This window comes from Trachinotus anak, unplaced genomic scaffold (assembly GCF_046630095.1).
Source record: "Trachinotus anak isolate AG129_WGS33_773 ecotype Australia unplaced genomic scaffold, CSIRO_AGI_Tana_v1 ptg000021l, whole genome shotgun sequence".
In the NCBI taxonomy this organism is placed as follows: domain Eukaryota; kingdom Metazoa; phylum Chordata; class Actinopteri; order Carangiformes; family Carangidae; genus Trachinotus; species Trachinotus anak.
In genome coordinates, this window is record NW_027273872.1 from 15,089,418 (window position 1) to 15,104,802 (window position 15,385).

Sequence of the window (15,385 nt, forward strand, 5' to 3'; positions counted from 1 at the left end):
AAATGGACCTGTTATTTATCAAACTACAAGATGTTCTTAAATGTAATTATGACACATAATAATCATTATAATTCTATTTTTAATGATTAATGACATTTTAGTTATTATCATTATGAGTAGTATGAACAGACGCTAGCACTTCCGATTACAAGTGATAAGGGAAAGGAAACGTTTCAAGACAAAGCATTCTCTATTAAGGAGCTGTCCGCACCGTGGTGCTGAACAGCACCGTGTTCACTTATTTCCACTTAAACTTCAAGCAACAACTAATTGCAATTTCATTTCAGTATAGAGAAACAATGTTTGTATAAGTAAACACTTTCCTTATAGCACCTCACCTCTAGTGGAGAGTCCGGTTCGTCCAGGATGCTCTTTTCACTCTGTATCCGCTGCATCGTCCCTGTAGAACTGGGGTCCATTATCAGCACGTTTTGACTACCAGCTCTGCCGAACTTACAGTCACTCTTTCTGGAGTCAGTCGTCCTGCACACCTCGTAATTGTACACGTGTTGGAGAGTCCCTGTCCCCAAAGTGTCTGAGTAACGTGGAGGATAATATGGAATCACAGGGAGACTGGGGTGATACAGGATGCGAGACTGTCTCCATCTGTAGATTTTCACTGATATAATAACCACTAAACACGTGATGAAGAGGAAGGAGACCACAGCCAGAGCCAACACTAAGTAAAAAGTCAGGTTGTCATTGTACTCCTTGTCGTGGGTAAAGTCAGTGAACTCCGACAGCACTTCAGGGAAGCTGTCCGCCACCGCCACATTCACAATGACTGTAGCTGAACGAGAGGGCTGCCCGTTGTCCTCCACTATAACAGTCAGTCTCTGTTTCACTGCATCTTTATCAGTCACCTGGCGGATAGTTCTTATTTCTCCATTCTGTAAGCCCACTTCAAACAGCGCCCTGTCTGTGGCTTTCTGCAGTTTATAGGAGAGCCAGGCATTCTGTCCAGAGTCCACATCAACAGCCACCACTTTAGTCACCAGATAGCCCACATCTGCTGACCGAGGCACCATTTCAGCCACCAGAGAGCCGCCAGTCTGGACTGGGTACAGAACCTGAGGAGGGTTGTCGTTCTGGTCCTGGATCAGTACTTTCACAGTCACATTACTACTGAGTGGAGGAGAGCCTCCATCCTGAGCTTTGACTACAAGCTGCATCTGTTTGATTTGCTCATAATCAAATGACCGAACCGCGCTAAGAACTCCAGTTTCTGAGTTTAAAGACACGTAAGTAGAAACTGGACTCCCACTGACCTCTGTGTCCTCTAAAAGATACGAGATTCTGGCGTTTTGGTTCCAGTCAGAGTCCTTCGCGCTCACAGCAAATATTGAAACCCCGGGGGAATTATTCTCTGTGATGTGAGCAGAATAGCTGCTTTTATCAAATAACGGTGCGTTGTCGTTCACGTCAGAGATTTTAAGATGTAATTTTGTTGAGCTGGAAAGTGGGGGAGATCCAAAATCAGTGGCTGTTACTGTTATATTATATTCTGAGATGGATTCTCGATCAAAATGTTCATCTGACACCAAATTGTAATAGTTTGTGAGAGATGACTCGATTTTAAAGGGAAGTTTACTATCTATAGAACATTTGATTTGCCCATTTTTCTCAGAATCTGCATCTTTTATGTTCAAAATAGCAATCGTTGTACCAGGACGTGCGTCCTCAGATACTGGAGTAGAAAATGACATAGTACTTATAACTGGGGCATTGTCATTGACATCAGTAACATCAAGTATCACTTTACTTGTCCCAGTTAGACCACCCTGATCCTTTGCCTCTACCCTCACCTCATATTTTCTGTCTTTCTCATAATCTATTTGACCAGACACAGAAATCGTTCCGGTGTTTTCGTCAATACTGAAAATATCTGCTGCGCTTCCTTTCATTTTAGATAAACTGTAAATAATGAGTCCATTTGAACCACTGTCAGCGTCTGTGGCATTCACAGTAATAATGTTTGTGCCTCGAGCGGTGTTTTCCATCACAGATGCTTTATACACTGACTGGTTAAATACTGGAGCATTATCATTGACATCTAACACAGTGATGTCTATATTGACTGTACCAGATCTCTGTGGTGTTCCTCCGTCTACTGCGATTAATTTCAAAGACAAATGTGGACGTTGTTCCCTGTCTAAAGGCTTCTGAAGCACCATTTCAACATACCTGCTTCCGTCTGGATTTGCATGTTGCTTCAAAATAAAATTGTCATTTGGTGACAAAACATAATCTTGCAACGCGTTCTGTCCCACATCTAGATCCTCTGCACTCTGCAGTGGAAACTGTACTCCCACTACAGCTGATTCACTTATTTCAAAACTGATAGGTTTATTTTTGTTTCGGAAGACGGGAGCGTGATCATTTATATCCAAAACCTCAACAGTTATTCTGTGCAGTTCCATAGGATTTTCTAAAATCATCTCAAAGCTGAAGCTACATGGCGTTATGTCTCCACAAAGCTGCTCTCGGTCTATTCTCTCATTCACGACTAGAATCCCTTTGTCTGTCTTCAGCTCGGTGTACTGGATGCTTTCTCCGGTCACGATGCGGGCCCGCCCAGAACGGAGCCTCTTCAGATCCAAGCCAAGATCTTGCGCTACATTACCAATAACCGAGCCTTTCTTCATCTCCTCTGGTATAGAGTAACGAATCTGACCACCTACCATGTTAACCAGATGAAACAGCAACATTAGCAGTCCTATTTTCCGTCGCGGTTCACAAAACAATCGCCATCTTAATGACATGTAGGTGGGAGATCTTCGAGTTGCCATCACAGCAACAAAGAATCGCAAAGGGTGATTAATATCCGATCGATATGATGGTTCAGCTGGTTCTGATATATCCCTTTCCTGGATGCGTCTAAAAACGTCCTCAAGGTTTACATGCAAGACTGTGAGGACATGTTCGCCTCAAACCCCGACAAAACACAGAGAGGCTTCTCCACTGTGTAGTCAGTCAGGGGATGGACTGAATGACGACACAACACAGAAAATATTTTACTGACCAACAGCGTCCCTTAGAGTCTAAAGGGTGAACATCAAATAAAGCCAAGACTACAGTTGGCTACGAACACCCTGAAACTCACTGAGGGAATTCACACGTCTCTGTCTATCTTATATAAACTTTGGGTTACAAAATAATATTTGTAATAAAAGCAATTTTTTTAACATCACAGTGTTTTATGATACACTTGTCAATAATAAGCTTACACTGCAGCAGATTGTAATAAATAAATAAACCAGCCTTTCTTCCAGAAAATAAAACATACACGCGATATATTCTATAAATTATTTAACTTTAAGAAAATAGGCATGTTTTCATTGTGTAAGGGCAGTAATTGGTCCCCACAATAAAGCAATCGCTTACAAGGTGTTCCGTTCGTGCTAATATTTGAATTGAGCTGATTCCTATGTAACAGTGCAAAGTTATGCATGTGGACTTATGTTTAATGGTAAAAATGCCTTACTAATAGCCCACTGTGTTTCATATATGGTACTGCATCGAAACATTCGTTTGTGTAAATCGGGGTGATAGATGTGTTGCCTTTAACGTGTTTACGGTGTTGTGTCATAGTCAGGGCTACTACGTGCTTTTAGATGCTCAGTCTAAACCATAGTCTCGCCATCCCTTTAACGCGCGGATATTAACCAAGTAAAAATGTTTACCTTAAATGTTGTAGCCTACACGAAGGATAAGTGTGAAAACTACTTCTGCTATTTCAAATATGTACATATGAGATACAGTTTGACAGCTACATACTGTGTTTTCTACTGCTAAAACTTGCAAGAGGCTTGCAGACGCAGAATTCGCATCAGTGACAAAAACCAGCTGAGCTGTCCAGGTGCTGAAGCTGACATCATGGTGTGTAACTGTTCATTAAGAAATTCAACTGCAAACAACAAAAAAAATAAAACAAAAATAAAAACAGAGAAAGAAAGACGCACAAACGAAGGTAAACTGTTAACCAACCTCTAGAGGAGAGTCTGGTTCATCCAGGATGCTCTTTTCATTCTGTATCCGCTGCATCGTCCCTGTAGAACTGGGGTCCATTATCAGCACGTTTTGACTACCAGCTCTGCCGAACTTACAGTCACTCTTTCTGGAGTCAGTCGTCCTGCACACCTCGTAATTGTACACGTGTTGGAGAGTCCCTGTCCCCAAAGTGTCTGAGTAACGTGGAGGATAATATGGAATCACAGGGAGACTGGAGTGATACAGGATGCGAGACTGTCTCCATCTGTAGATTTTCACTGATATAATAACCACTAAACACGTGATGAAGAGGAAGGAGACCACAGCCAGAGCCAACACTAAGTAAAAAGTCAGGTTGTCATTGTACTCCTTGTCGTGGGTAAAGTCAGTGAACTCCGACAGCACTTCAGGGAAGCTGTCCGCCACCGCTACATTCACAATGACTGTAGCTGAACGAGAGGGCTGCCCGTTGTCCTCCACTATAACAGTCAGTCTCTGTTTCACTGCATCTTTATCAGTCACTTGGCGGATAGTTCTTATTTCTCCATTCTGTAAGCCCACTTCAAACAGCGCCCTGTCTGTGGCTTTCTGCAGTTTATAGGAGAGCCAGGCATTCTGTCCAGAGTCCACATCAACAGCCACCACTTTAGTCACCAGATAGCCCACATCTGCTGACCGAGGCACCATTTCAGCCACCAGAGAGCCGCCAGTCTGGACTGGGTACAGAACCTGAGGAGGGTTGTCGTTCTGGTCCTGGACACGCACAATAACTGTTGCGTTACCAGTTAGTGGTGGTGAGCCTCCATCTTGTGCTTTAACTGGTATTTTGTACTCTTTCACTTGCTCATAGTCGAGTGAACGCAAAGACTGAATAATTCCGCTTTCCGTATTAATCGAGAAGTATGAGGAGACAGGATTTCCATTCAACTCGCTGTCAATTAAAAAATATGATACTCGTGCATTCTGACCCTGATCTGGATCAGTCGCGTGGATCTGCAACAGAGCGACACCAGGAGAATTGTTCTCCATTACCTGAGTGATGTAAACACTTTGGCTGAAGGCCGGTGCGTTGTCGTTAATATCAGTAACTTCTAAAACCACAGTCTTCTTGCTTGATAAGGCCGGCAGGCCTTCATCTGTGGCAGTGAGAGTGACATTGTACCTGGAACGCTTTTCTCGGTCGAGGTTTTGCTCCGTGACCAATGTGTAATAGTTTCTGAGAGATGATTTAATTTTGAAAGGGAGATTTTCATCTATGTTCAGATGAACCTGTCCATTTTTACCTGAATCTTTATCTTGGACGCTAATTAACGCCACAACTGTACCCGGAGCGGAATCCTCTGATATTTTACCCGAATATGAAGCCATTGTGATCACTGGACTGTTATCATTCACATCCGCTATCTCGATACTTAATTTGCTGGCGCCCACTAAACCCCATGGATCTTTTGCTTGAAGGTTTATTTCGTAATGTTGAGAAACCTCGTAGTCAATGTCACCGGTGAGTTTAACCTCTCCTGTGTAAGAATTCATTTCGAAGGGACAGGAGGAGTCCTCCTCCATGTGGGTGAAAAAATATGTCACGTTACCATTGTAACCTTGGTCCACATCTACAGCACTAACTTTAGCAATAACTGTGCCTCGCAAAACATTTTCCGAGACAGACGCTTTGTATAAAGACTGCGTAAAAACGGGTGCGTTGTCGTTTGCGTCCAGAACAGACACATGTATTTTTACAGTCCCAGACCTCTGCGGCTCCCCACCATCGACAGCCGTTAATATGAGCGTATGTTCGCTTCGCTCCTCTCGGTCCAAACCACTCTGAAGCATCATTTCAGCATATTTACTCCCATCTGCTCGAGTGTGCTGTTTGAGAGCAAAATGATCGTTTGCTTTCAAAGAGTAACTTTGCAGTGAGTTTATTCCTACATCAGGATCGGCTGCGCTATCAAGCAAGAATACAGTTCCCGTGGGCGTCGATTCGCTAATTTCCAAATTAATTTCCTTTTTGGGAAAGGCAGGAGCGTGATCGTTTACGTCCTGTATTTCGATGGTAATGGAAAACAATTCAAGTGGATCTTCTAGGACAATTTCTAGACTAAAGCTACATGGAGATTTCTTGGCGCATAATTTTTCTCTGTCAATTCTTTCATTGACAATAATATGTCCTTTGTTCTGGTTCAGCACGACATACTGATTATCACCATCGATAACAAGTCGAGCCCGACCAGAAATCAACCTTTTTACATCCAGGCCCAGGTCTTTTGCAACGTCTCCGACAAACAGCCCTTTCCTCATCTCCTCTGGAACAGAATAACGAATTTGTCCACTAACCGCAGCAACAACGCAGAAAAGCAAAATGGAGACTCTCCAATCCAATGAGGTACCTTTGCTCTTTAGAGTATCCATTTCTTCCACCGAACATCAGATCCAAAATAACACAGTTATCCGTGTAGGGAGCGATGCGTCGTGTCTCGCTCACAATATGTAGACCTACGACATATGTATTTTGTATAGTCTTCTGTCAAATCCATACAATGCAACCATCCAAACTACAGCCTTTGTATATGCACACAGTCATCCCCTATTTCCGTCAAAGGCGGGTGGAGACTGTCACTGTGATAAGGCCGATGTTATACAAGTAGTCTCCTTAGGCAACAGCACCACCAACAGTGACTAAGTTAAACAACATCAGTAAACCACAGTGGAGCGATACTCCACTGTCTATCTAGTCAGTGAATGCAAACTCGTAAAGCCCTTCCTGCCTTTAACGTTGCTGAGTTTCAACATCAGGATCTTTGTTCTTTGTATCTTTCTGTTGTGTTGGGAAGTGACTGAAAGCAATCAAACAACTTACCTCCAGGTCCTTTCAAAATGCAACAGCTCTATCATCTCAAATGTAAGAGAGTGAGCTGATGAGTTTAATAAACAATATGCTAAAGAACAAATAGTGCAAATATACACAGACACAGAGTAAAATGTGGTATAGACAGACAGACAGACAGACAGACAGACAGACAGACAGACAGACAGACAGACAGACAGATAGATAGATAGATAGATAGATAGATAGATAGATAGATAGATAGATAGATAGATAGATAGATAGATAATCTCCCTTCTTTCCATCCAATCTAACTGATGAGTACAGTGACCTACATTTGAGCAGTGGAATTACCAGCTAGTATGACACCACTGCAACACTCACCCACAAGCATGAACAAATACAGTAAAAATATCACAGCAGTATAATTTCGTCAGTAAGTACCTAAAACATAATGTTGGCATGATGGTGCTTTGCATTGTCCCTTGCCCACACACACAGTATTAGTATTTACAGCTGCAGAGCATAACATTCTGCACATCATGATTGTGCATTATTCAGGAATTGACTGCACAGCAGCAGCCAGGATTATTAATATTCATGTAATTTAAAATTTAAAGCCGAGGGTAGAATCTCCTAACACACGAAAATAAGGGCAATGCAGCTGCCTGTGTTACAAGACTGCAAGTTCAAATTTCAGTCTTGCATGATATGACTTCCAAAATATCATGTGAGAAGAAATGTGTCTTATAAATATTTATAATGTTTGGTATGTTTGTTGGCTTCTACAGTGTATGTATGGTGAAAAAGAGATACAGAGGAAAAGAGATAAAGAATAGAGATAGAAAAGAGATAGAAACTCATTCTGGGTCAACTTATATTGATTGTGGTGGTTGAGTGTGGTGTTGATGAGGCTGTAAAACTAACATAGAGAAATACAAATAGTGTACTGTAAGGGATTTAAAGAGAAAGGAAAATAAAAAAATTATCTTACCTGTTTGATCAAAATGGAAGTTTCATTCAGGAAGAGCAACAAGAAAAGGAAGGAGAAAAAAAGAACAGTTAGTATGAATCCTGATAAATCCTGAAAAACACAATTTAATCAGATCTTGTCACATCTTTTAAAATTCATGTGCATTATGTGCATATCCATTGGGAAATAATGGATAATGTTATGAGTAATGTTATGATCTTGTGACATATCAGACACTGTGTTGACAAGGTGTAACAATGTTGTATCGCTGCCCCACAGACATCACCATGAAAAAAAGTGCCATAGGAGAACTTCCATGGACTGATTTTACAAAGATACACTTAATGAAGTAGGAGAATTTTGCTGTGTTTGGTAAATAATAATAAAACATTGTCAAGTTTAAGTTTCAGCTTGCTCAGCTGTGTTTGTCTCCATTTCCTCCACACTACAGAACATTATTAGCAAACGAAAACTGGACCTGTGGAGCTTCCCATTTTAAAATTAAACTTGTAGTTTTGACTGTCAGTTGGCAGTAGATACCTATAAGACTGCCCTGACCTTTAATTTAACCTGGGCTGAACATTTTTTTGGAAACTTTCACACTTAAAGTTAATCTATTTTTGGCCATTTAATTACATGACATTATACTTAACTTACCAGACCTCATCATTTACCAGACCTTTTTATGTAGAACAGTGTCAATTCATGTGAATGAAAGGTGAATGGTGTAGTAGAATCATCTAATTGGGTGACAATATAGCATCGAATTTAAGAGACTGAGAGGAAAATGAATTTGATGTCTTCAGAGTTACCAAGTGAAAAATATTGTTTCTATACACAAAGACATGAAGCATGCATAAAGTTGTTGCCAAAAAAAGGGCACTCCTAGAATTATATGCACTGTGGCAGCGGTTTTCCAACATTTCATCTCCTACTTTGTACAATGTGTGTACACCAAGAAAACAAAACTACACACAGTATTCAAGGACTCTTTGTGGACTCTGTGATGTTTGTGTTAATTGCCATCAGCCATGCTGTTGACTTACTTTTCTATCATTTTCCAATTCTGTAAACTACACTGCTTAAAACAGTGTTCTTATCACCCACATTAAGCAGTGCCTGTTTTTCCCCCTGCTTCCATAGCTGAAATTAGGAGCACTGATGGGCCTCCAGCTATAACAGCAAGAGGAACACACATGAATTCACATGGAAATTCTTTTGATGACAAAACCTCTCTGCTTCACCACCACGACACAGGCAGTAGTAGGCAGGAATACACACACATACAGCCACTTTATGTAACAGAATCACAGACACATCACCATTTAACTGTTGTATAAGACTAGCCACTGACCTGAGTGAAGCTTCACTACTTTCCAACATTCAAACATTTAAAAAAATATTGTTTTCTGTTGTTAATATTACATTAAAAGTGCTTTGCTTTTGTTCTCCTGGTTTCTCATTTTTTACTGTTTTTACTGTCATGGATTGCATGTTTACTTTTCTTTTGCTGAAATGTTTTTGTCATTATGCTAAAGAGGTTTTAGTAGAATCTACCTTTCCACAACAACTTGTATCTGTTTGAAGTTACAACTTTATTTCTGTGATTAGCTAGTTTTGTATGGTGTTTTAGCAAATTAAACCTTTATTAAAGATTGATTTTTATTTATTTTGGAGATAACAGATCCTTGCTTGCACAATGGAAACCTATAGAAAAAAAATGAAGTAGATGCATATTATTGCAATTTTATGATCAACTATGAGAACAAAATGTTCCCTTCTCCATTTCAAGTTATTACACTTGACCTGTCGTCTAACATGAACTTTAAGGAAAGCATGAAGAAAAGTGGGATTTATGAATGAAGCACATTTAAGTGAATAATGTCTAATGCAGAGAAGAAAATGTCACACAAAAAAATGTAGAAACTTCTGAAAAAAAGTCATCTCTTAATTCAAATAGTAACATTTTCATAGATGAAAAATACGTTTTGCATTCATCAGGCTTTCATGCCTGACAGCCAAAAATGTATTGCCGAAAACGTTGCTTTTTCAATAAATTTAAAGCTGAAAAGGTAGAGGCAGTCTTCACCCTTCTTTATAATGCACCATAAAAAGACAAAATAGTAAACAGCCAAATTTATGATAAGTGGTTGGTTCCTTTAAAACTCTTTCTACTATGGACTGGTGTAAGCTGACACCAATAAAACCAATAAAAATAAAACTTGTACCATGACAAAGACATGCATATCTTTGTCATGGTACAAGTTTTATTTTGGTGCCTTTGTATTGTTGTTATGATGACTATCTCTTCAAGTTCTGTGCAAAAGATCATTAGGCACATGGAAAAGTAGAACACAATCTTGTCCTCCTGTTTATTTTTCATGAAGTATACAGTCTGTTTACAAATTGTTCAATTCATGACATGTAGCACAAGGCTTTTTTCATGTCTCTGTAACACAATAAATCATGTGTTATATTGTGAAAATATAACATGGCAATATCAAAACTTGGCTGCAGTGTTCCAAGTAAAAATGAACTATAAGTAAAAGTGCAAAGACCTTCTTATACAAAAACATAAAAACATGTCAAGTACACCACGGACAAAGCAAAAACATTAATAGCTAAGTGTATATTCCCTAAACTGTATCTGCTCCGAAAACACAGTGATAGAGTAGTCAGAGAGGTCTACCATGCATTCTCAATGCAGGAAATGAGACACATCAGTCATATGTAGGCTAATTATTTCATATGTTGTATTCCCCTCTTAACTGACAATCCAATATTTATGTTTGTGCTTTTAAGGGAAACAGATGACATTCACACTTATTTTGTTCTCAAATGCTACTACATGCACTCTTGTTAAGTTAGTTAGCCAAGATATGGCAACAATGCACATTTGCAGATAATAAATGAGGGAAAACAAAACATGGTGACCCAGCAGAAAAACAGAGACTACTAACTAGTGACAGAGTAGAAGACTAAAAAGAGGCAGGCAAACAAAACAGACCTGACTAAAGTTACCACAAAGAACTGTCTGATGCAAACTTTTACAGTCCTTGATACAAACAATCAGTAGCAAAACATGTATAAATAGAATAATTACTTTGATACTATTTTTAAAACCCTTCGAGAAGAGACTGTGTACAAGGTTAAGATTGCCTCTATGGGGAATGGGTCTAAATTATAGCAAATCTCCAAGATCATTACAAATCATTTTGATGCACTGACAGCATATTCATGCACACATACTTGTGTGGAAAAATGTTAACATTTTAAATAAACACAACAACAGTTTGGGTTTTTCTAGTAATTCTACACAACCAAGACTAAATCTGATGCAATTACAATGCGTTTGACAGTCAGAAGGTCCAGATTAAATGGGGGACAGGGATTATTTGGACTCTCACTTGACCACGTAGCATGGATGAGGTGCACCTGCCCTCACCTTCAGACTAGCTCTGTCTGTGCTGGTGCGCCTTAGGGTGTTTTTTTGATAGGCTGCACTCCTTTTCTTCAGTGTGTCGGTATCTGTGCTTGAGCCAAAACGAAAATCGCCTCTCCAAGACCCAGTGGTCAAGAAGGAATCGTACCGCTCATCCTTCAGCAGGGTACCACAACGACTTAAATCTGTGAAGCTAGGCGGGAAGTAGGTGGTGGGGAAAACGGGGAGACTGGCGGCGGTTGGACGGTAAACATAACCGCGCCGGCAGAGCTTAAAATAAAACACTCCACTGATTAAAAGGATGAAAAGCGAGGAAACGGCTGACAGAGCGATAATCAAATAGAGCGTTAAGTTGTCGCTGTCCTGTGATTCGTCAGCAAGCTCAAAAAGTTCGCTTAAAACAGGCAGACCGTCACCAATTATTATGCTGACTGTAGCAGTGGTGGAGAGAGATTCCGGCCCGTTATCCGCCACCAAAACAACAACAGTTTGTTTCGGTTCGTCTTCCTCCATGAATGTTCGCATTGTTCTGATTTCTCCTGTGTGCAGACCTACCGCAAACAGGTTAGGCTGCGTTGCTCTGATTACTCTGTAGGAAAGCCAGGCGTTATGGCCAGAGTCGGCGTCCACAGCTACCACTTTAGTAACCAGGTAGCCTTTAGGCGCTTCAGCTGGCACCATATCCTCAGCGATGAACCCGGTACTTTGGACAGGATAAAGGACAACAGGTGCATTGTCATTTTGGTCCTTAATAAAAACGTTTATAGTGCAGGTAGTGGAAAGTACGGGGTCGCCCCCATCTCGAGCTGTAACCTTGATTTGGAAGTGGACGAACTTTTCATAATCAAACAGACGCGATGTGAAGAGCTCCCCTGTTTCTGAGTTGATGGTAAGAAAAGAGGACACTTCTGACTTTGTGTCCTTTGATATTTGGTACAGTACTTTGGCATTAGATCCATCGTCCGTGTCCTCTGCTGTGACTTTCATCACAAACGTGCCAATGGGTTGGTTTTCCAAAATGTTGGCACTGTACTCGCTCTGCGTAAAAGTTGGGGCGTTATCATTTACATCATTAACCGCAATTGTTAAAACCTTTACACTGGAGAGTGAGGGAGAGCCCGCGTCAGTGGCAGTGACTGTAATGTTATACTGTGGTTGAAGTTCTCTGTCTAGTATTCCGTCAGTCACTAACATGTAATAGTTTTTCACCTCTGATACAAATTTAAATGGAACATTGTTGGAGATTGAACACGTGACGCGCCCACTGCTTCCTGTGTCCAGGTCATAAATATTAATCAGAGCGACCATAGTTCCCGGTTTGGAGTCTTCAGCCACGTCAGCAGAGGCTGACTTTATTTCTATCACTGGTTTATTATCATTTACGTCAATGACATCAATTATAAGTTTACAGTGAGAGGCCTGACCACCGCCATCTTTAGCCTGAACGTCCAGCTCATGCGTACTGGCCTCTTCATAGTCAATAAGACCTGTCACCCGTACTTCTCCACTCAAAGGGTTCATATCAATTACACCTGCCATCTTGTCTGAGAGGTGACTGAAAGAGTAAGTTATCTCTCCATAAACACCTTCATCTAAGTCCGTGGCATTTAGTTTTGCAATGGTGGCCCCTACGGCCGAGTTCTCTGGCACAGAGATTTTGTAAACTCGTTGACTAAAAACTGGGACATTATCATTAGCATCCAGAACACGGATATGGATAGAAGCAGTTCCTGATCTGACTGGATTTCCCCCATCAATTCCATTGATTTTCAGTACATGATCAGCTTGTGCCTCCCGGTCCAAGGCCTTTTTAAGAACTAGTTCCGGATAAGCATTGCCGTTCAATTGGGTTGTCATTTCCAGTGTAAAATGGTCATTCGGGCTCAGTTTATATTCACGGACAGAGTTGGTACCCAGATCAGGGTCATGCGCACTCTCCAACGGAAAGCGCCTTCCTAGAACTGTGGATTCCACCAAATCTAGATTTATCTCTCCTGCAGCAAAAACTGGGCTGTTGTCATTTATATCTGTAATATCCAAAACTATGCTGTATGCTTGAAGGGGATCTTCAAGTAAGAGCTGATACTGTAGGATACAGACAGCTGCTTGCGCGCAGAGCTCCTCTCGGTCTATCCGCTGGCTGATCAGAAGATTGCCTGACGCCGTGTCCAGTTCACACAGCTGGCTAGTTCCTTCTGCAACAACCCGGGCTCGACGAGCATCAAGCTCTGTCACTTCCAGCCCCAGATCCCGCGCCACATTCCCGATAACCGTGCCTCGCTGCATCTCCTCTGGAAGGACATAGCGGACTTCTCCAAACGAAACACCAAAAAGGAGGCTAAACAACAAAAATCGCAGCCACCATTTTAAGTTTATTCGTTGCTCCATTACTAAAAATGCTTTCAGAAACAAATGTCCTGTCGACATTATGGATAAAACCTAAACACTTACAACCAAATATCGAACTGAAAATGCTGCTGTAATGCAACGTTTCCCTGCTTCTCTAGCTGAGTTAATCATGCTCTATTAGGGAAGCTGTCAGCTTGGATGCCTCTCTCTATCCCACTTTCACCACCACTCTCTCTCTGCCCCTCTCTCTCTCTCTTTCCCTGTCCCTCTCTCTCTCTCTCACACACACACACTAACCCACTCGCTCACACGCACTCTCTCTCTTCTTCTCTCCCTCATACACAGCCACACAAACACGCTTGCATACACAGCCCTTGGCTCTAACCCAATACTCCAGTTCCACTGACACAGATAGAGTGAGACACGCCATAGCATCCATGAGTCAGTGAGTCAGACATTATAGAAGAGCGTCACCAACAGACGGAGAGAATAATTACAACAGTGGATAGCATGCAATAAGATCAATGCATCATATTTGTTCGTATTTTAATATCAGCTTGCGCCACACGGGCAAAATCATTGTGCGAACTTAATGTTATACAAGACGAATACAACCATGCTTGAAGCAACAGAGGATGGACACAGTAAAAGCAACATATGAAAAATGTTATGCAATCCCATACAGTTTTGCAATGAACCCAACGTTTTAAAGGTCATTGTGCTTAATTCTAATACTTTTATTTTAATTATTCCTCATTTTATTCTTTCCGACACAATGATTTAACTAATATTTACCAGAGTTCCGTTTGTAGTGCTGTAGTGCATTAAATTACATTGTACTGGAGGTTAACATGCTCATACTGTAACTGTGAAGATGACAGTGGACATTGCACACTCAATCCTCCAGCTGTTCATACTCAACAATATGCTGCCTATGGAAACCAACAAGTTCTGCACAGTGAATCACTGCAGACCCCTCACACCCTAAGCATTAATTGATTCAACTTCTTCCTCTGGTAGGTGGTACAGAGCAATCTACACACAAACAACCAACACAACCCAACACAGTTTCTAATCACACTCTGCCAGTTAAAGAAGCCATGTAAGCTATATGAGAGCTTCTTAGTGCATCAAATTGTTCAACAGAGAATTTGTCAATATGAAATAAATCAGTATTAACCGCACAGTCAAACAAAAAAATAAAATGCATGTGTAAAACCACTCAAACATGACATTAAATGAAAGTAAGGGACAGTAAAAATGCTGTATTGGAGAAAGCACTAATAAGAGGATACTTCTGTTAAGATGAAGCTCCTTTTTACTTATTTTGTGTATTCAGAGATTCAAAGAATAATGACTGTGTAAGTTTACTTTTTGTTTCTCACCGGTCACCACTGATAATTACAAAATAAAATCAGTCCAGAATTTTAAAGTTGTTGTAAAGGCTCCGACAGATTTTTGACACAAATCACAAAGAGCTCAGAGATATACTGCTGTGCTGAAAAACGGTTTCATTTAAAGTCAAATGATTATATGATTTTACCATTGTTCATCTTCTACTGCTCATACTGTAAGATAAATGTAAGAAAGATTTGTTACTGTGACATAGTACTCTGTCTGATAGATTGCTTTCAAAATTAGAGACTCCACTTACAATTAGTGAGAGGAATATTAGGTTATTGCCTGATGACTATAGTTTCACTTTACTACAAGTCTGTATAGAAATATTTAAATTTTTTGATTGATGGCTATAATTATGTCACATAAAATATAATCACTGAGAAGTGATTTTACATATAACAGTAAA

General features: G+C 40.6%; 3 protein-coding genes across 25 annotated transcripts in view; all 3 read right to left on the reverse strand.

Annotated features, from left to right (window-relative positions):
• The window catches only part of LOC139606386 (protocadherin gamma-C5-like), a 276,343-nt gene that overhangs the window by 172,915 nt on the left and 88,043 nt on the right, over positions 1 to 15,385 (reverse strand). The gene's annotated exons all lie outside the window — the stretch shown is intronic.
• Positions 274 to 2,802, reverse strand: LOC139606177 (protocadherin gamma-A7-like). The gene is made up of 3 exons (XM_071458209.1): positions 2,400 to 2,802; position 2,288; positions 274 to 1,105 (listed from the first exon to the last, which is right to left on the reverse strand). The coding sequence occupies exons 1-3, from the start codon at positions 2,787 to 2,789 to the stop codon at positions 279 to 281; spliced, it is 1,218 nt and encodes a 405-aa protein (XP_071314310.1). The 5' UTR covers positions 2,790 to 2,802; the 3' UTR covers positions 274 to 278.
• LOC139606180 (protocadherin beta-4-like) lies at positions 3,971 to 9,886 on the reverse strand. Its single transcript, XM_071458211.1, has 2 exons — positions 6,028 to 9,886; positions 3,971 to 4,743 (listed from the first exon to the last, which is right to left on the reverse strand). The coding sequence occupies exons 1-2, from the start codon at positions 6,397 to 6,399 to the stop codon at positions 3,979 to 3,981; spliced, it is 1,137 nt and encodes a 378-aa protein (XP_071314312.1). The 5' UTR covers positions 6,400 to 9,886; the 3' UTR covers positions 3,971 to 3,978.